The sequence below is a fragment of the Macrobrachium rosenbergii genome, chromosome 13 (assembly GCF_040412425.1).
Source record: "Macrobrachium rosenbergii isolate ZJJX-2024 chromosome 13, ASM4041242v1, whole genome shotgun sequence".
Classification (NCBI taxonomy): Eukaryota; Metazoa; Arthropoda; class Malacostraca; order Decapoda; family Palaemonidae; genus Macrobrachium; species Macrobrachium rosenbergii.
In genome coordinates this window covers 48,673,726-48,695,782 of record NC_089753.1, presented here as the reverse complement: position 1 = coordinate 48,695,782, position 22,057 = coordinate 48,673,726, and the positions used below count along the sequence as shown (strand labels likewise).

At 41.3% G+C, this 22,057-nt stretch overlaps 2 protein-coding genes across 17 annotated transcripts in view; one reads left to right on the top strand and one right to left on the bottom strand.

Moving 5' to 3' along the window:
• The window catches only part of LOC136845286 (probable glutamate receptor), a 91,636-nt gene extending 74,056 nt beyond the window's left edge, over positions 1–17,580 (bottom strand). For 3 of the 16 annotated variants that reach the window (XM_067115450.1, XM_067115455.1, XM_067115452.1), the window contains exons 1-2: positions 17,515–17,580; positions 12,146–12,221 (exon numbers count right to left, since the gene is read on the bottom strand). Coding sequence is in view for 1 of the 16 variants with exons in the window: in XM_067115458.1 (XP_066971559.1) it covers positions 12,146–12,190 (45 nt within the window). In the remaining 15 variants the exon portion in view is untranslated. Of the gene's footprint in view, positions 1–7,731; positions 7,755–12,145; positions 12,222–12,711; positions 12,732–17,469 lie in introns of those variants that run through there. The other 13 variants (XR_010855134.1, XM_067115451.1, XM_067115447.1 and 10 more) reach the window with 10 other exon arrangements.
• LOC136844798 (uncharacterized) lies at positions 14,714–15,833 on the top strand. The gene is made up of 3 exons (XM_067114036.1): positions 14,714–14,946; positions 15,131–15,356; positions 15,444–15,833. Exons 1-3 carry the CDS (start codon positions 14,714–14,716, stop codon positions 15,831–15,833), a joined length of 849 nt encoding a protein of 282 aa, XP_066970137.1.
• Positions 17,581–22,057: the final 4,477 nt, after the last annotated feature.

The window sequence follows — 22,057 nt, the reverse complement described above, 5'->3', positions numbered from 1 at the left end:
ACTTGATCCTAAAGAAATAAGTAATGTAATAGGTGAAAATTTAGCAAAAGTAAGTAGAGACAAATTTAGATGAGCATTTCTGAACAAAGAAAAAAAGTATAGTGTGAGGACAAGAAAGGTTAACTGGGTATTAACTTATCACTTGATCACTTGAGCGCAGGTATACATGGCAGTGTGTGGACGGAAGCGTGGTGCCCGACCTCTGATTGCCATGATGAAATACATATTGGCAGAAAGGCCAGAAAATTGTACACATGAATATTTACATGAAAGTCTTGACATATTAAGAAATGCAATGCATGACGTGATTGATGCGAAAACAAAGAGATGTCTGACATCTTTACAAGTAACCCCCCCAATTTTGGAAGACATCTGAATAAAAAATCAATCACGGAATTGCTTTGGGAACAGGAGCTGGCCCTGAGTTCTTGGTACCTAAGGACGTGGGGTGGCCTCGACTGCTGAATCGCTTGGCGGCATAGCCGAGTGGATTACTTCCTTTGTGCGGCCCTTGGGACATCCTCGACCCCATTTCGGGATGGTGACAGGATTATCTGCTGCCACGTTTTGTGGAGGAATTCTGGGGTGCCTGCCGGTTTCCTCCCGAGTTTTGCTGTCTAAGAGGAAAGCTGGTTTCAGCTGGTCGACAGAAACCCAGTCTTTATGCCTGTGGATGACGAGATAAGCCTTGGATGATCTGCTGACGACACGGTATGAGCCCCTGTACGGTCTGGTGGGCGGTGGGTGTCGATCCTGATGAAGACGTGGGTGCAGGAATCCAGGGCTGTAGACGTGGGTCCTGTCTGTGAAAGTCTTCCGAGCTGCTTTTAACAAATGGTGGGCCCTTTCCACCGTGCTGTTGGCTGTGGGGTTATATGCTGTCGTACTGTGGAGAGTTGTCCCTATCAGGCGTGCCAGGGTGACCCAAAGCTCCGACAAGAATGCCGGGCCCCTGTCCGTAGTTATGCTGTCAGGCACACCGAAACAGCTGATCCAACTCAACAGGGCGGCTTCTACACAGGCACTCGCTGATGCTTCCGTCATTGGGTTTGCTTCCGGCCACCTTAGTGACCCAAGTGCTGACGTGGTTGAGGGAAGTCTCTGATGCCTGATTCCATGTGCCGGGTGAGTTTACTAGTTTGGCATGGTATGCAGTTCTTCCCCCACTGCTGAACGTCCTTCCTGACCATGCCACACAAACTTCTCTGTCATCAGGCGCGCCATTGTTCAGCCTGATGGATGGGACAGGCCATGAATGACATCGAACATCTGCTTTCTCCTGGACGCGGGGATCAGGGGGCATGGGTGGCCCATGCTGGTGCCACAGAGAAGTGTTGAACTGGATCTTCCTATTAGCACGTCTTCCCATTTCAGCGCTGTGAGTGCCATGCAGTAGGCTGCTGTTTCCAGGTCTGCAGCCTGTTCCTTCACTAGGTCCCTGTAGTCTATGCCGAGGTGGCCGGAATTTATCTCGACCGTTGATAGGGCGTTGGCTACTGGATTGTTCCTGCTGGGGACGTAGCTAATGGTGCAGCCAAACTCAGAGATAGCGGCCAAGTGCCGCTGCTGCCTCGCAAACCATGTGTCTCCTGCCTTTGTGAACGCATGTACTAAAGGCTTGTGGTCTGTGAGGATGGTAAAAGGGTTGCCGTCCAAGAGGTACTTGGAGTGCCGCACAGCTTGGTAGATTGCCAGCAGCTCCCTGTCGAATGCACTGTAGCGGGTCTCCGGCGGTGTTAACTTGCGGCTGAAGAAGGCCAGCGGGCGTTGGTGGTAAGTCTCAGGGAGGCGGTGGGTAGTGATGTGTTAATGTGGTGACTTTGGCGAGGGCTGCCTTCGTCTGCTCGAACGCCTGTTGTTGCGGAGCTGCCCACGCCAGTGCTTTCAGCTTCCCCTTCAGGACTGCGGTCAGGGGATACATGATGCGGGTGATGTCTGGTATGAAGCGGCGGTAGTAGTTGACCATGCTGAGGAACTCCTGTAGGGACTTGATGGTTTTTGGTGTTGGGAACTTCTTTACCGTGTCCACCTTGGAGGCCATGGGACGGACACCTGCAGGGGAGATCCATGGCCCCGAAGTCTACCTTTCTGTTTCGAAGGTACACTTGTCGAACCTGACAACCAAACTGTTCTGCAGACGTTTCAGCACAGCCCGGACGTGGCGTAGGTGTTCCTCCAGGGACCTGGAGAAGATCAGGATGTCGTCTACATAGCAAACGCATAAAGGTAGGACCCCCAAGATGGTGTCCATAAGGTGCTGGAATGTGGCCCTGGCGTTCCTGAGGCCGAAGGTGGAGTAGGAGAAGCTATATGCCCTGAACGGCGTGATGATGGCTGTCTTCGAACGTCGTCGGGGTGCACTGGTACCTGAAAATAAGACTTTAGTAAATCCATTTTTGTAAATACTTTGGCCCCTGTGCAGGGCGCCTGTTAGGTCCTGCATGTTCGGCAAGGGATGGTGGTCCGGGTCGTTACTAGGTTCAGCTGACAATAGTCCCCACAGGGCCTCCAGGAGCCATCTGGTTTCTTTACCATGTGGAGGGGGATGCCCACGGGCTCGATGCCTTCCTGGGATGCCCATCCATTCCATCTCGGCGAAGGGTCATTTAGCATCTTGGAGTTTTTTGGGTGGCAAGCGGCAGAATTTGGCGTGTGTTGGCGGGCCTGTCGTGGTGATATGGTGATGGATGTTGTGTTTGGCCTGGGCTCCTGGCAACTGACGCAGCTCTGGCTTGAAGACATCTGGGAACTCGTGGAGGACGGTGCTGTACTTGTCCAAAGAGATGGAGCAGACAGCGGGCATCCCCAGCCCGATGGAGAGTGGTCAGGGGCAGCAGGTTCTGGTATCCAGCAGGCATTTTCGGCTGACGTCTACCAGAAGTCCATGGTGTGCGAGGAAATCAGCGCCCAGGAGAGGGAACTTGATGTCCGCGATGTTGTAATTTTTGCCCATGTGATAAACCCTAAGCCTAGCAACCTCACCTGATCTCACAACAAAAATTGCTCAGACTTTGTAGTGTTTCAAAATGGGAGGTACTTGTAGTTAAGGTTCTCAATCTCTCTGAATTTCCTTTAAATCAACAGCAATTAGAAATTCTTCACCTGGGTCTTGGTTTTTGCTTGGGCACCAGTAAACAAGATTTTCTTCATGGTATCAGCAACATAAATTATCAATTTCAATTACCCAGAATATAATATTAACTTTCAGAAAGGTGTTATCCTTAGACAAAGCTTAAATGAAGAAGACTTTGAGGCCTTGCCAAAAAGGCATCGGGAAGCCCTAGATTATCTTATAAAAAATAAGGATATTATGGTTGTAAAAGCAGATAAAGGAGGTTTTACAGTGGTTATGAATAAACAAGATTTGTACTTGAATAAAGCCTACCAGTTACTAAATGACACTAATATCTAAACAAAATTAACAAACCCTCCAACCATTACAAAAACTCAGCAGGATTTCTATAGGAAAATTAAAAAATTGCAAATTCTTTGCAGGACCCCGCCCATAAAGAACTTGTCAAAAATCTCTGAAAAATCCCCAGTTGGCCACATTTTTATGGCTTGCCTAAAATACACAGAGTAGGTACTCCCCTCCGTCCAATAGTTGCCACTTGTAATGCCCACAGAGTGTTCTTGCCTCTTGGTTGGCTAAGTTCGTAACCATGAGGAATTATTCATAAAAACGCATGGTGGCCTTAGTGGGATAAATAGCCACCGAAATTGTAAGTTCTGGTGACGTCAAAACAACCCCTTTTGAAGGAGGTGCTTTTTCCAGAAGTCCACCAAATGGGCTGTCTTTAGATTAGCCTAACCAATTAGGCATCTACAGGGCCGGACCAAAACCAAGATTCCACCTACAGAGGGGCGGGACAAAAACTTCCAAAATTCCTTATCAAGTCAAGTTGAGAAGAAGAGAGAGAAGAAAGGACAGCAGAGAGGGTAGCAGAGAAGCAGAGGGTGGGGTTGTAAGCCTCACTAATTGTGAGTTGACAGAAGAAGAAAGGTTCACATTTGACACTCACTGTAATTTGCTGCAATTCATTTGTATACTACTCTAACTTTATTATTGTGTTAATGAAGTAAACTACATTGTCTCTTCAAGTCTCCTGTAACGGAAAATGCGCTACTACATAAACAAGCCAGAACAATAAACATCTCTAAAGAAAGTGATCTTCTTAAACAACGCATAGCGGAAAGAATAAAAAAAAAGACATCACAGAAGCAAACGAAGGAAGAAGGGTCAGCAACCAACAGTGTTGTCGGTGACATATTGCCCCAAGATGATGCATTGGAAACTGCCTTCTCAGGCGGGTCATTCAAGCTCAGACTTGTCCCCAGACATGTCGAAAGGGGAGGAGCGTCAAAAGAAATAGCACGGCCATTGACGTTACGACCCGGTCTGTGTAAATTGCCCATTTGCTTCTTGGACGCGCTAGAGTGATGGCTGAGGTACTCTCCAACAGCGAACTGAAAACTGGCAACTTGTGCAATAGTTTGCATCAAAGTGAAGAACCGTGCTACGGTGAGTTTTCTCTTGCATCCCTCATAAATGAACTCAAATGTCATCCAGGTGATTGGTATAATTATTTGAGGATGGGTGAGGATAAATTTAGGTAATTGCTGGCATTAATAACACCTTATTTCAAGAAACTAGACACCTGTATGAGGCAATCTATATCTCCTGCAGATAGACTGGCCGCCACACTACGGTATTTAGTGATGGGGAGATCTTGTGAGGACCTATGTTCAGTGTGGCAATATCTCCTCAGAGGCTTGGGAATATCATTCCGGAAATTTGCGAAGCCATCTGGACTGCGTTCCATAAGGAATATATGGAGGTAAGATAGCATGCATTTGGTAAAATTCACCACTTGAGCATAGTCTTTTTTTTTCTCAGCATGTTTATATGCTATGATTGTAATTGTAGTGAATTTAATAGCTGTTATACGTTGCTGAAACCAACCTAATCAATCACAGCAACAGGAATAACAGTTATACGTGGATTCTAAACCACATCCAGAGTGCATTTCTATCACCAGAAATACTTTTCTCTAACACTAACACCTTGACAGCTCCAGCTGGAATTGAACTTGCAGCCACCATGTGCCTGAAAGGTGTGCTGACTCATTTTACCACCAAGGTGCTTGTAATCGCTATGATTAATTATTTTTCAGCCACAATAAGAACTCAATAACCTTAAGTCTCGTCTATTATATGGTCCTATATTAGATATATGTTAGGGATTTATATATATATATATATATATATATATATATATATATATATATATATATATATATATATATATATATATATATATATATATATATATATATATATATATATATATATATATATATATATATATATATATATATATATATATATATATATATATATATATATATATGTAAAATACATTAATTTTTCCTACTTCCCATCTGTACAAACCAAAAAAGGTAAAAAATAAGCAAATATATCTATCTTATACAGGCATTAACCTATAAGAAATTACATCCATAATATAAATTCAACTAGCTTCTCCCAATTTCAATTTTCTTCTTATCTGTACAAACTTGGTAAAAAAAATAATAATTGCCATTACCATATACTGGGATTACCCTATGCTGAAGCTAACATCGACATAAAGAATCAACTACCTCCAATTGCTAAGTTAAGTGTAAGTGACTGAATCTGAAAAACCCATACTTCTGCCACAAAGAATTTCCTGAAGTCACGTTTCGCAGACGACACGGAGTACAAGTACCATCCTATTTATGACCGAGTTTGGTTTCGACTAACCGGTTGTAAGTTAAAATGGATGTAAGTCAAACCTTAGAAAGTAGCTGACATACCGGGTAGGGAATACAGTAATATAAAACCTTTGCTATATAAAGTAACTACATAGTACTGTAATGTAATGCACAATCATTATTTCAATCTTTTACCATAATGTACTTCTACTGATATATTTTAATAATTTATGTACTGTATATTATGTACAAGTAGGAGAGCCTCGATGGCTCAGTCGGTTACAGTAGCAGCTTCGGACTTCAGAGGTCTGTGGCGCTGGTTCAAACCCGCAGCCGACTGATCAGAGAGGCAGACACTTTGCTATCCGTGTAGACATCCCGGGATTATATATGTAATCAACGGATAGGTTTGCTTAAAAAGCAAATGGATGTTACAGACTAAATACACACACAAAACAAAGCCACTACAACACCTTCTAAAAACATAACAAACATCTCACACGTCTCGAACTCGCCATACCCAAGCGCAATAACTTCTCTGCTGCTGGGAAGAAAGGGCGTTGGGTCGGGTATGATACATGAAACATAATGCATCGGGTCTAAGCGATGTCAGGCAGGGCAGCCGATCGAGACCACAGGTCTACCCCAAAGCCAAATCAAAAGTCCTTCAAAAGAAGGCATCGTTAGTAACCCCATACAAAAATGGGAATAAAAGCACGTTAAAAGAAGAAGATGATATTATGTACAAGTAGGCATAGAGTTACAAAGGGGTTAGGTTCTTGCGTGCATGCCAAAAGTCCATTTTAACGTAAGTTGGTTTGCAGTTCAGTCTACAGTACAGTTAATACCATATGATGCTGCTGATAGGGCAGGGTAACTCACTGATACTGCCTGAGTGATGAGCTCTCCCGAGGTGGCATGTTGCTGTGTAACTCAGTGGTCAACTGTCATACGCTGTGTACTCTTATGCATCAGCCTGCCGAGCCCCACTGCCAGAAGTACGGATGTAAGTACTAATGGTTGTATGTCGATCAGGGTTTAAGTCGGAAGGTACTTGTATTACTGAAATGATAAATACAGGTCTGCATCCAAGTAACCTCCATTCATGTACGGATATATATTTCAACCATATAACAACCATTTCTCACAGTGAATGGGCTATTTATACCGAACTTTAAAGCAGTTGCTATGATTTATCTGTGCAACATTCTGTATCGACTAAATACAACCACATTCACGTACCAACGTCCAACACTCCTCCCACCTTTCTACAAATCTTAAGACTGGTGCTGAGCGTGAAAGGGGGTCTTATATTTCCTCCTTTGACAACCCACTGCACTGGAGACTAGAAACAGCACTTGTCACACAGTCTTGGTTACAATCTTGTCCTCTGTAACTAGTGCAGAGGAGATGAAGGTCAACATCGACTGGAGAGCAGTAATGGGTGCAAGGTCTAGAAGAGGTACCAGGGCATACACGCTGGGCACTGCCCTTCCCCTTGGGCTAGGATGATTCGTGGGTTTGCACTGCAATAATCTCACAGACACACAAACACAATCAAGATAATATTTACAAAACAAAAACAAAGATCCCACCGGGAAAAAACAAAGCAAAATGGCAAGCAGGGCAGAGAGTTGGAACATAGCTCCTCATTGCACAGCGGCCGAAAGCGCAGTGGATGCTTACCGTCCGGGCAGGCAGGAATCCCACCAGTCGGATGGTAGTTAACTACCTAGGCCTAACCACCTTGTTCAAAAGTTAAATAGAGCCGTTTCCAGCTCTGCTGCAACATATTCCTTATGTAAAGACCGATGGTTTGGATTTTGTGCAGGAACAAAATATGAATATTTTTCACTTTGATTAGAGTAATAGAAGTTCTTTTCTATGATTTGGTCAAGTCGTCCTAAAGTACTTTTATGGTAAAGTGTTTAAAAGACGAGACTTGTTGACAAAACCAGTAACCAACACATCTACTTACTACTAAGCCTTTTCAGTGATGGACAAGGTCATTTTTACTTTATATGATGTGGCATATATAAGGTGAAGTTGCGATTTCAAAACTGAAGTCGCCACTGCCCTAAGTGTCACAATATGTTGAAAGTATGACCTGTTAACACAGAAAGGATTTGCTACAAATAAAAAAAGCACAGGTATTTTAACTTAAAATTGAATAATAGGAGATGTTTTCTACATTTTGTTTATGTTGTCGTGAAACACTCTCCCCAAATGTGACTTTTCGGAATTTCGTTGAGAAACCAAGCACAGGCAGTCCCTGCTTACTGGTGGCATTGGTTAACGGCGATCTGGTTTTATGGCGTTGTCTAGCGACGCTGTTAATTGGATTTTCGGTGCCGATCCCTGCTTAATGGTACTGATCTCTGGTTAGCGGCACCAATATCCGGTTGACAGCACTGTTAAGCAGGTTATTGCTAATTTTTGGTTAGCGGCCCTCGGCCAGGAACGGAAACCCCCTCGTTAACCAGGGACTGCCTGTATGGTGGTATGAATTTTGTTAACTCTGTAAGAGACCCATCGCACTGATCACGGTCTCTTTCGAGCACATGTGTGTGTTCGTCATCCATCGGAGGGGACAAGACAAAAACAAGAGCATCCCGCTTCTCTCTCTCAAGGAACGCAACTTCTACCATACAATATTTCCATCTGTTTCTCCCTAACCATTGTTGTCTCGATTTATGTACAATCACCACTACTTGCAGTGCCATGCAAGCATTCTAATCATGTATTCATATGTTCCACCGAATCTTCTTTTAGCAAACTGTATGTATGTTTCTGTTTGTGAAGACGCCAAACATCTCGCCATTTCACATATATTATGCTACTGCATTGTATTCATTAATCTGTCACGAATCTCATGCAACTGTCCATACGTGGAATTTCCTGGCCTTTCCATTGACATATGTTTTATCATTGTACATTTATTATGTCTCTCACAATCGCCATCTGTTTGTCTGCCAACAAACACAGATGTCCGAAACATTACCTCTGTTTTGCCCTGTCCGTGTGTAGATGCTACTCTGCGGCTCGCACCAGCCAATAACAATTCGAAGATTCTGTACATTCTATCAAGCATATGGGCAATTGCAAGCCTCCATCAAAACAGGAACAGGGAAATAACATTAAACTGGATTCCGAGCCATGTGGGAATCCAAGGAAACAAAGAAGCAGATTCTCTAGCAAAAAGTGGGTTGCTACACACCAACGTTAGTATCAAAATCAGCCCCTCACTCACACAACTGAAAAACAAGGCAGCAGCACACTGCCAACTACAAGAAGAAAGCAAAGTCAGAAGAGCTGTTTTCGGTGGCTCAAAAACCGCCAAATGGTACATAGACACTGTAAACCTAAAACCACACAATATAACCAAAGACATGTCACGGGCCCTAGCAGTCATAATCCATCGGCTAAGGCTAGGATACCTGTGCACATGGCAAAGAATAATAGACAATCCTCAACCATGCAAGTACTGTGAAACAATCCCAGAAGAACCCCTGGAACACTACCTTCTTGACTGTACAGAAACAGAACAGCTAAGAACAAGTTATGAAGGTAATGAAAGAACAGCTACCCAAATAACAAAGCACATACTGACAAACATCCATGAATTTGCAGGCTTCCTATGCTCCTACCCACCACCAAGGTAACTCTAAAGAATCCATACCTTAAACCACCCACTCTCCTTCCCTATTCTTAAATCAGACTCAACAGACTCGACCCAGACAACAAATAAAAATCCATACCATTCATCTCTAAATGCTGACTTTAGAAATCACCCCTCCCCTATCATTCCATCCATCACAATCAACACCCAACAAATACACAAAACACATACAGACACAAGAATTAGGACCGGACAAAGAATATGGCTTTGGATCACCACGAACTAGCATACTAGCTACCTGTGCCTACTGCTCAATTCTTCTTTTTTCCATCTGTTGGCCTCTCCCACTAGCCAACACTCACTGCTATCGTACTTTTATCCTCATCTGATGGGTACCTTAGGGTTCAAAGAGGTTGCAACCTTGCCTGTTAAACCTTTTCATTTCAAAATTTCACCCACACCAAAATCACTTTCACGTATCATAATAAAGTTTTCATTAACCTACCCATCTCACAGACTCATCATCAACATATAGTTACGGGCTGCTCTAGAAGCAAGAGCCCGTGCTGGCACAAGGCCAGCTAAATCTAAAACAACAACAATGTACATTTAGTCAGTAAGGAACCACCAATAAACCAGACAACACCCAGCCAGTATGTCACTCAATTCCATCCTTACAACTCTAACACTGCCTTTGATGTCTAAAACTGAAAAAAATGATGGCATAGACCATATCATACAAGCCTACATACATACTGCAGATAATTCTTAATGACTCGCAAAATACAGCAGGCGTCCTCATGCATCACAGTAACAGGCTTAAATATGAGACAGGTTGACACATCTAGTGTTATACCTATAGGCCTGTGTACTACAGTACTAAGCATTTTTAATAACCATCAAGATTGTTCTTACTTTATATCATGTGTCTTGCACATATGATATTCTTATATAAAAAATTAAACTGCCACTACATTTATGTGCCACAATAATATGCTGAACATGGGACATGCTAAAGAAAGCAGATCTACCACTAAGACGACATACAGTACATCTAACTAGCACAAAATTAAGGATGAATAAATTCTATTATGCTTCATTTGCCTGTAAAATATCCCATTTTCTCTTGGCTTCTTTTTCCTATTTTAGCAACTACAAGCCACACATCATACCATTATTGAGATCAGGTTAAAAAAATCACAATTGCAATAAGCCTGTTCAATTTGCACAGTTACCAGACCTTTCACAATGGCTGTAAGGGCCTGCAGAGCCGCCCTGGTGGAAGACCACTGAGATATTTACCCTCTATGGCCTAAACCCTAAAACAGGATGCCTAACAATGAAGTCTACCTGCTTTGTGGCCTGTCAAGCATCTGCTTGGCCTGACTGCAGCCTTGCCGAGTAGGAAGAGGGGACAGAGAGAGAGCAAGACGAGTTCTGTCCAAGAGTGCCTGGTCACCACACAACTTGTCAAGCAGCCACCACAGGCTCTAATGAGATGTCGTAGGACTTGTGGGCAACATCCCTCAGGTAAACTGAGGTAATGGCAGTCTGGCAACTCCAGACACTACCCTTATTGCTTTTGAGACTGATGAAGAGTTCTCTTAACAGTTAAAGACTGGCCAAAGCCAAGAGTTCTTGCTTAGATCCAGACCGGACATTTGTCCTCACGGAAACCAACTGTATGTCTGATTACTGTATGAAGCCATAAAGAAATGGTGTTCTTGGATACAACTTCCTCCTGCCTGCTGGTACAGAGATCCCAGATGCTGGCCTATGAAGTCGGGTTCTAATAAACAGTGATGCAAGCCTTACACCAGGCACAAAAGCATCTAATTCAGTTCCTAACAAACAATTTCTTGGAGTGAGGAATCAAAATCCTCAAATCTCTCAACAGACACTCACAGGTTCTGAGTTTTTGCTGCAATTTCATGAACAAAAATGAGAGGAATTCCCAACCCTCCATGAGCCAGACAAGATACAAAAGGCTATGCAACTTGTCAAAGCATTACAAGTGGCTAAGACTAGAAGAATAAATTTTGAAGGTGAGATCCAGATTCACAGCCTATCCCAAAAGGCCATACAGCAACCAAGTTAGGCTGAAGAGGATGAGAGTAACACCCAAATTTCGATAAAGCTAAAAAGGTGGGAAACCAACTTTTCTCAGAGAAAAGAATGCAAAAAAGAGCACAGATCACTAGGGAACTGTCTACCCAATACACTTTTGGTTAAACCCTTAATTGAATCCAATAATCTAACATCCTGTTCTGATTTATCCAGTTGCTTTTCCTCAACTGAAGGGGATAGCAGATGATGGAGATGCAGTATGGGTATCTGAAACTAATGAAGATTGGGAGAGAAGGGGAAGAAAAGATGGCACTGGTTACGAAGCCAGAAGGGAATTAACAGGTCTATGCCTACTCTAATCAGGTGCCTTCTCAACCTATACACTTATTTCTTCTTCCTATGACTTAAAAATTTCCTAATTACAGCATTAGACCACTTCTTGCATTCCACACACACCAGTAATTAAAATCAAATTCCAGACCCCTACAACCTGATAGTGTGGTCTGTCTATTTCTGCCAAGTACATCCTACTAAAACAGAAGTCATTGCAGCAGAACCTAATATTCTCACATCTGACTGCTTCCAGTTTATGAAAATTCTTTCCAACAGAGCAAAAACGGTCACAATAATGTACCGTATAAGAAACACTACAAAAACAAACTCTATAAGACTAATTTTAACAAGAACTAAATTACTGGAGACTCACCTGGTGGAGAACAGGTAAAATACACAGTTTATCCAGGTCAGCCATGTGTTTCTCTTTCTTTGAATGCAGAATGCGCCTGACAGGTGCAGAGATGTAAGCTTTCATTAACAGTAGATGAGGTTCATCCCAAATAAAATTTCAGATGGAAAACTGTCATGTCCACAATGTTATAAAGTCTGGTTAAGTTCTGAATGGGGCTAGTACTTGGTGGGTATATAGCCTAAATTAGATGGTACAACCTTAAAAAAAAAATGTGCAAATTACATCAGTAGAGGTGCCACATGCTACAGTTACATTAAAGGAGACAAAATCCTTTAATATGTACCACCGCCAGGTTTCCACATGCAGAAGCCACCAACCAAGAGGCACAAAACATTCAGGATTACATAAAGTATTAGTAAAAATCTATACATTTTTAAATTACTGATTAGAAAGCAATATCATTTTCATGCCTCCCTGGGGACCACCACTACTGACAGGGATTGTGAAATGTAAGACAGTACTTTAAAGTTCCTAACTGGGTCGCAGTATCAATGTCAGTCTGAATACAAAAGTGGATACTGTACCTATGTGAACACAACCTGAAAAAAAAAAAATCAATTACTATGTTAACTTGCAAAAATGTAATGATAAAAAAGGACACTTCTACCCACTATCTTATTTACAGGTTACTTCATGAATTTTAATCCGATACAGATACCCTTAACTTTAATCCTAAACATACCTGACACAAGAGATGGATAGATGGATCTTATGTATGTTTAAAATCATAGATCAGGTAAGTGGACCAAAAGGCAAATAGCCCAAATAAAGGAAAATTGCATCTTAGACATTTCTGATTGTATAAAAGTGTAATAAAAAAAAAAGACTATAGACTATAGCCTTGGGCAGCAGATCTGTGCCTGGACGAGAGGACGTCCCCTCACAGCCTAAAAGGACACAGCCACAACCTACAGTGTAGGTCTTCCATGCTGCCCCTTTCCCAGAGGTATGTATATATTAATCTAACCTAACCTTGGGCAGCAGATCTGTGCCTGGATGAGAGGACGTATTCCCCTCACACCCCTCTAGCCTAACCTAAGGCATCGCAAATTAAATAAGGTTCAAACCTAACCAACCATGCCTAACCTTGGATACTGGGTCTTTGCTTACCTGGTTCAACAGAATTTAGGGAATACCAAGGTGATATCAGCACACATCCCTGTATTTCACAAACATTGTATTTTAACCCAATAAAATCGAGTTTCCCACTGGCATCCTCCATATTTATAGGTCACAAGGGAGCCCAATAAATTAAAACTACTAACTTACTACTGAAATGAACAGCACATACATTCAAAAGGCTATATTTTGGTAAACACTGACTTTAACAAAACTAATCCCACTAGCACCAAGTTTAGTACCAGCACTATGGGAATGAATATTAAAAACTAAAGATGGTAAATATCCCATAGAGCAATTTGCTATAGATTTGTAAGATTTGCATTAGCATATTATAGATTTCAAGCACTGCGTAAAAGCTCGGTAGATCTAAGCCAGCTGTCCGGAGTGAGCTAGCCTATGGCAGTTGATGTTTTTCTATAGAACTTTACCTGCTGAACAAGAATTCAAGGTAATATTTTGGCGGCCAAAAGTAACTGAGCTGTAATTTACCTTAGAAATGTAGCTGACAGTAAGGGGGACCTGTTGGGAATCTGGGTTTTGGGTGGGTGAAAACACCTTCGAGAATAGCTAAAGGTAAGGGGGACCCGTTGGGAATCTGGGGTTTTGGTTGGGGTAAATAACTTGGGAAAAGGTTTGGGCACCTTACTGTTGTGTTTCCTGTTACTTATGCCATTTGGAACACAAAAAACAAGCATTAAAAAAGGGCGAATAAATGGACAGTGGGAGCCATTCCAAAGGTACTTTTCACGCATGTGTCGATTTACAGGGGAGCTTTCAGTTTACCCAATGCCCCTAACTGAGAGAGTAGTTGGTGGGTTTATTGGGGGGTGGGCGTACTAAACCAATCACATTGTAATATTACCCCAACGTTACGTTTCACCAGGGTGGAGAATTTGGGGGATACATGCACTCAGTTACATGTATTCCTTTTTCTCAACTGTTTTATGACCGTTTCCTATCCGTTGTGGCTTGTGCCTGTAACCTTCTTCTAGTACTTTTCCTTTCACAAATATATTGACGTCTCCTCGCAACATGATTTTACCTTAAATAACTTACGAAACTACCTTACATATATCGGCAGACAACTGAAGCATGTATATGGGGTAGGAGGAGAAGGGTCTTAAGGACATTTCGCTACCACTCTCTCTCAGTGAGTTGACAGAAACCTTTCTTATATTTTTTGTAAGCCCGTGGCTGGAGCGCGCAGCGCAGCATTACCTCTTGCCAGAACATACGAGCTTGCAAGATTATTTTGAAAAAGTTGATAAGGCATGTAGCGCCATTCTGCTACCCCCAACATTGGAAGCAGAAATACACTTTTAACCCCCACCCCCAATCCTTCCTACCCTGCTCTGCACAGTCCACCGGCAGACCGGCCTGACACTCACCCACCTACGTAGCACAATGGCTGACTGCAACCCTGGAACCTCTCACAACTCTGAGCTGGTAACCAAAGGGAATTTGTCCCAAACATGTGTTAACTGCTACCTGAGCTACAAGGACTTTTTGGTGTATTATTCGGGCAATTATGAACGGCTCATACAATTTTGCCAGGATCACGGTCTTTTGCGCAAACAGGCCTTTTGCCCTCACTGTGGCAATAAGTGTAGGCTTGACCTGCAAAAGAAGGCGTTCAGGTAAAACAGTTAGTCTACACGTTGGATGGACTTGGATGATTTTATACCTAACCACAATGCAGTTTTCAAATCTAAAGTTGGCTAAATAATTCTTTAAACAGCTATACTATTAGCTATGTACATTCACTATAGTTTCATGTTTTGAGGGTTGTAACAAGTCATTTGCTTTTTCCCTTAATTTCAGGTGTTACAGGTTGTATGCCCCAAGCCTGAAGAAAGCGAAGAGGAGGTGCAACTACTATCTGTCGCTGTTTAAGGGCACATGGTTTTCTGGGTCCCTCATGGATGTTGAGACTGTCCTTTTCTTCTGTTACATATATGTTAGTGATTTCTTTAATTATAGGATTGTGAGGACAGAACTAGGTCTAAGTGACATGGCTATTAATGACTGGTCCAGCTACTCCAGGGAAGTAATTTTTTTTTTAGGTTTTATTTTTTCAGTGGCTGGTTGTATTATCAACCTTTACTTACTTTCCTAACCGAATTATTCATTTCAGGTCCTAGTACAATGGTGCATCCAGCAGAAGAAACAAATAGGTGGTCCCAGTACAACTGTTGAGATTGACGAAGCGAAGTTTGGCAAGCAGAAGTACAATGTAGGGAGGGTTGTTGAAGGCCAGTGGGTTTTTGGCGGTGTCTGCAGGCAGACCAGGGAGTTTTTCATGGTGCCTGTTGACAATAGGAGCAGCGCGACTTTGCTTGCCGTCATCAAGGATTACATTGTACTGGAGACCACTGTTGTTTCTGATTGCTGGAAAGCTTATAATTGCTTGAAGGACGAAGGCTACATTCACTTAACCGTCAACCACTCCATGAACTTTGTGGACCCAGTAACTGGTGCCCATACAAACACTATCGAGAGGAGGTGGAGGGAACTTCGTGATTAGATGCCTAGGTACGACCACAGGAGGTACAACTTCATGGGGTACTTGGCCGTAGCTTGCTTCAAAATTCATTTTGAAGACCAAAAGAAGAGGTTGCATGCATTCATAAAGGCAGCGGCTGAGTTGTACCCTCCACCCCTTTAAGGTAAGGTTCCTAAACTATCCTTTATTATTAGTTAGTTAGGTCAACTGTGTTTTGGCGTTACTGAGTTATAGTGCTTTTCATATGGAAGTTTTATTTCTTTGGGTAACTTATTTACTGCCACGTCTCTAAGTAAGTCCTACGTCACTTTACCAACTCATACTTTCTGTGCAGTACCGTAACCCCATCTTCCCCCTGCTGAACATATGGCTCCCTAGTGGTTACGTAACCCAAGATAGCGGCTTTGTTTACCTGTTAAGTTTCTTTGCCCTGGTCGCAAGCAACGAATAGTGTCCAGTTGAGCTAGACTATGGCAATTGACATTTTTCTGTGTTGTTTTGCTGGCTTTACATGAGTTTAGGGTAAAATTTTGCTGGTAGGCTGCTGCTAAGCTGTAATTTTCCCTTGAGCTGTATGCAACCCACATGTAAAGACGTATAGTTTTCAAGGGTCAATTACATTTTAGTTACAGCCTACCGCCAAAATGTTATTTTAAAATCTTGTTCAGCAGGTCAAATAACATAGGAAAACGTCAATTGCCATAGGCTAGCTCACTGCGGACAGCTGGCTTAGAATTACCAAAAGCTCCAATATAGCGTTGTGGTATTACAAAAACTACCAATATCAAAATAAGTCAAGAATTACTTGCCTGCACAAAACGAGCCATGACTAAAGAGCAGAATGATTTTTTTAAGCAAAGCCTAAAATCTAAAATCCCATCAGCCTATGGTAATTGATGAAACTTAGGACATAAGAACTTGTCAGATTTCAGCACTGTACACATAGAGCTTAGCCTGAGCTTTGCCGTGTTGACCTTATATAGCAAGTGTTTCTAGGCCTATCAGGCCTGTAGCCCATATTAGGATGGGTCTGGCCTAGGTTTCCAAAATTTTTACGTAGGCCCAGCCTATGAGCTACCCTAGATAGGAGTCATATCCCACGACGAAGGCTGTCTTTATTCAAGAGTATTAGGGTTACAACTCCAAGTAGGTTACACAAGCCATATTATGACAAATGGTGACTAGACTACGCTAGTCTAGTATTTGTTAGCCTATCGGAAAATTCAATATTTCATCACATTTCCTATTGCAGAAAATCAATCACAAACTGAACAAAGTCAATAAACTACGATAATGTTAACCTTAAGCAAGCTAGCCAGGCCTAGGTAGGTCTATCCCTGACAAGGGTAGGAAAGCAGGGTAATCGGAAAGCTTAGTGGAGCCAGCCTAATTACCTACGTAAAGCTAATGAGATTGTATGATAACCACCGTAAAATACTAACCCTAAATAAATAAAGGTAAAATTTTATAAGTTGCCAATATAAAATACTACATAACCTAGGGATGTTTACTGGTTACAATTTTGCCACATTAGCTATGAAGGTGGGTGGGGGCCAGGTATTGTCTTACCTTGTAAGTCGTAATTTGATGAAGAGGTCTTTTCAAAAATGTAGGTTACAATTTCATATCTTGTATTAGGCAACTTACAAAATAACACCTAAATAAAAATTACCTACTTTTAAAGATTTTAAAGCACAGACACCGAAACTTTCAAACATTTTGCCAAAATGGAAGCACTTCCTTACAGAAACTTAGCTGTAGAATAAGTGACGTCACAGCTTACACATGGCAGTGTTGCCAACGTTGTTTCGAAACCAGCTATATTGGACCTCCCAAAAGCCGCCAGATTCGTCCAAGGTCCCTAATCTGCTTTACGGGCTGTTCTTGAAGCAAGAGCCATTGTCGACATACTGCTGGATTAATTTATATCCAAGTCCCGCCAGATTAAATATTATTATTATTATTATTATTATTATTATTATTATTATTATTATTATTCAGATGAACCCTATTCATATGGAACAAGCCCACAGGGGCCCATGACTTCAAATTCAAGCTTCTAAAGAATATGGTGTGCATCAGAAAGAGGTAACAGAAGGTAAAGGGAAATACAGAAAGAAGAGATCGCCTATAAAAAAAGAAAAAAATAAATGAAGAAATGAATAAGTAAATAGATAAAAGTGTAAGTAAATTCTTAAAATGCCAGGAGAATTGTATTCGGGTAGTAATGCGTTGCACCTTCGCTTGAACTTTGAAGTTCAGATTGCAGACATTTTCAGAGAAACTGTTCAACAGTCCAGTGGTGCGAGGAATAAAGAACACATGGAACTGAGAAGTTTGAAAGCGAGGCATAAATATTTATTGCATATTGGTGCTGCTGTTCAGCAAATCTGGTTAAGTGGAGTCATTGTAAATTTTAAGGAAGGGGGTAAATGTAAGGGGTTTTGGTCTCATGGGTGCGAATGACTGGTATTTGTAAACTGAACACCATTGGGCTCATTGAATAGTTGACTATGAGGCCAAGATATTAAACATTTGTAGCTTAATATTTCGGCATATAAAATGTTACGTGATGTGATAAAAAAATCTTAAAATTATATAAAATGTTTTAAATTATAACGCTACATTTCGATCTCTTCTTTGCCTCTGCAAAAATGATGTTTCAACTGCTGCTGTTTGTGCAGCTACAGACATAACCATATAACCTTAAATAATCTGCAATTCATTTACTTTTCTTCTACGCAGGTGAAATGAGAGAGAGAGAGAGAGAGAGAGAGAGAGAGAGAGAGAGAGAGAGAGAGAGAGAGAGAGAGAGAGAGAGAGAGAGATATTAAATACTAATTAAATCAACAATCTTTGCAATGCAGTAACAAAATATATTTATTACAGGTGAATTACAACACTGAATTCTCTGGGAGACAGCACAGACTGAACATTCAAAATTGTTAAAACTCCCGCTAACAGGTAAACCCAAAGTTTTCCGCCAAAATAATGGTGAAAACCCACAGCTTTTGCTTGAAAACCACTGAAATGGCAACGCTGAACAAGAGAGGGAGGAAGAATGAATGACGTCACGACGACAGCCATGGACCGTAGAGCACCCATGAGAAAACAAGGTGTAAATGAATATAGGCTCCTTGGAGGAATGGTCACGTCCTCAAAATATGAAAAGAGAGTACTTAAAATCTTAATGGTCGTTCATCGACTGCAGTAGAATTATATTTTACAGAAAACCAAATCAACATCAGTATTTAGATGTCTTATTTATTTCTGACGAGATTAAAGTATCTCCAGACATTTGTTCAGATAATCAGTTTTTCGCAAGACAGTATTTGAATCATATTTCTGAAAAGATTTTACTGTAAATAATTTTCCTAAAATCAGTAGTAATGAAATTCAGTTAATAAAATATCACCACAGTTAAAAAATATTAAACATCAGCAACATACAAATTTGCATTTGTCATAATTTAGTCTAATCATCATTACTGCTCGCCTGATTTTCAGTTGAACTCTCTCTCTCTCTCTCTCGAGGTCCTCAATTTTACCAATTGTAGTGTGTCACGGTCGTTATGGTAAGGAACGTGAGTCTTACAATCTCACCTTAAAAGAATTTTTGAAAACCGGAGGATCAGATGCGCTCTGAATTCAAATGCCAACCACTTTGCAGACTGAAATGTCTGTAGGCCTATGTAGACAGTAGTATCTATAGGCCTATGTAGACAGTAGTATCTATAGGCCTATGTAGACCAGAGTATCTATAGGCCTAAGTAGACGGGATTATCTATAGGCCTGTGTAGATCGGAGTATCTATACAGTAGTACTGTGCAGGCCGGTATGTCTTAACATGCTAGAATACCAAACACCTATTCTTAGACAGGAATGTCTAATACCCTTTACCAAAGTAGACGACAAATGTCTCGACAGCCACAGTCTCTTGGACGGGTGATTGACTCAACTGAGTCCAGTCCATGAATATACCATGGAGAATCTCGCAGGAAGAGCAGAATACGTCTCTCCCAGCTCAGTTATGCTAGGCGACCTTTTTCATGCATTCATGGTTGGGGCTTCTTCTTCTTCTTTTTACGTGATTCCCATTTTTGTATCAGATGGATTACGCTGTTTATTTATAAGTGTGTTTTGTCGGATGTTGGTTTTTATATATCTTTTCTTGGGGTGGGTAGGGCTTAAATTTCTCAGGGATCTTAGACCTATCTCTTAAAAAAAACAGCCATTAACGAAGAATACACGCAGAAGCTTTCAAATATTAATGACCTGAAGATTTATCTGTGAAATAAGTTAATTAATGACATGACTGGGTGATGGTATAGTTAAAATATGAAGAATGTTAAAAAACTCCAATGGATAAAATTTAAAACTAGCGAAATGAATTGGATGGGTCGATATCGCACCCGGCTAGCATTCTCCGAGGCCCGCGTTCGATTCTCCGACCGGCCAATGAAGAATTAGAGGGATTTATTTCTGGTGATAGAAATTCATTTCTCGGTATAATGTGATTCGGATTCCACAATAAGCTGTAGGTCCCGTTGCTAGGTAACCAACTGGTTCTTAGCCACGTAAAATAAGTCTAATCCTTCGGGCCAGCCCTAGGAGAGCTGTTAATCAGTTCAGTGGTCTGGTTAAACTAATGTATACTTAACTTTAGCGAAATGAATCACTTTCTTTTTCAAAAATATTTAGGCCGAGTAGCATCATATTAGGTCGTAGCTTTAGCCTTACTGAGACTAATTACATCATGCGCTAGTCTCTAAAATTCGTTTAAAAGTTTCTGAACAGCTAACCATTTTTTTTTTTGTCTTTTTACAGAATCAAATCGTTATCACAGTGCTCAACCCTCCTGTTTTATGAGGGCTTAGAACCAGTACCTATACAATAAAACCGCAAGAATTTCAAAGTGAACACACACAACTCAACACTGAACAAAGGCAAACGCAAAAAAAAAAAAAAAAAAAGCAAGACGGCAAAGAATAACCTCGATAGTACAGCTAATACTAAATAGCACAGACCAACAAGTAATGCATAGACCAATATGTAATGCATAGATCAACATGTAATGCATAGACATAAAATGCATTAGACCAACATACAATGCGATTCTCACAGTAGCGTTACCACATTCTCCTACGCTAAGAAAATGCTGAGAAGAGGGGGGATAAAGTCTTTCTTAAATTAGTGGAAATTGTGCAAGCCTATCTTGCAAAAACGCCTTACCGCATCTCTCTCTCTCTCTCACACACACAAACACACAACACACAGACACACGCACAAACACAGACAGGTTAATGCTTCCAATTTGATAAAGGATTGGTTGGTGACTTTGGAAAGATCACTAAGAAAGATTAATCTAGGAGATCAAGATGGTAGCTCACCTACCGGGATAGTTCTAGTGAGATCAGATGGTAGTCATTACCGGGCATCCAGAGAGAGAGAGAGAGAGAGAGAGAGAGAGAGAGAGAGAGAGAGAGAGAGAGAGAGAGGGAGGGAGAGAGAGAGAGAGATTAGATTTAGTATCGACGGAGGAAACAGATCTGCCTCTCAAAGAATAAAAGGTTATCCGAGTTTTAGTAAAAAAAAAAAAAGTTACTTTTTTCCATACGTGCTTGCCGTAATAACAATGATGGCTACATTAATACTGATAATACTGCTGCCATTATTAGATATATTTATGATGTATGTGCAGATATGATATATATATATATATATATATATATATATATATATATATATATATATATATATATTATATATATATAATCCCATAAGCATGTGATTCGTTTATCACACATCACCACACGTGAAAAATTATATCAATACAAGCGAGTGGGATGCAGAATTTTCAAGTCGACATCCGCCGTTGATTTTACAAATAAACAAAAAAAAAAATCCAAACACCAGAATCAAGTCAGCCAGTGTGACGGGAAGGGAGCCGTCATCCTGTCAGTCCCGCCCATTTCGTTCCGCAGACGAAAATGTAAACCTTCTAAAAATAAACAGATGGACGACAAGTGGCTCCATCTGAAATGAGGTGGCGTCACTGCACCTGTTAAGATAATTGACAGTCGAAATGCTCGCCTGTCAAAAGAGGGTTTCATTTGGATATTTAGTCCATCGATTTCAGACTGTGTGTAGCGTGAGCGAGATGCTCAGCCAGTCATTAACAGGAACGCCATGACGAGTTGCCAGTCAGAATTGTGACTGGTTTCTTTCTGTGTTCGTAATGAGACA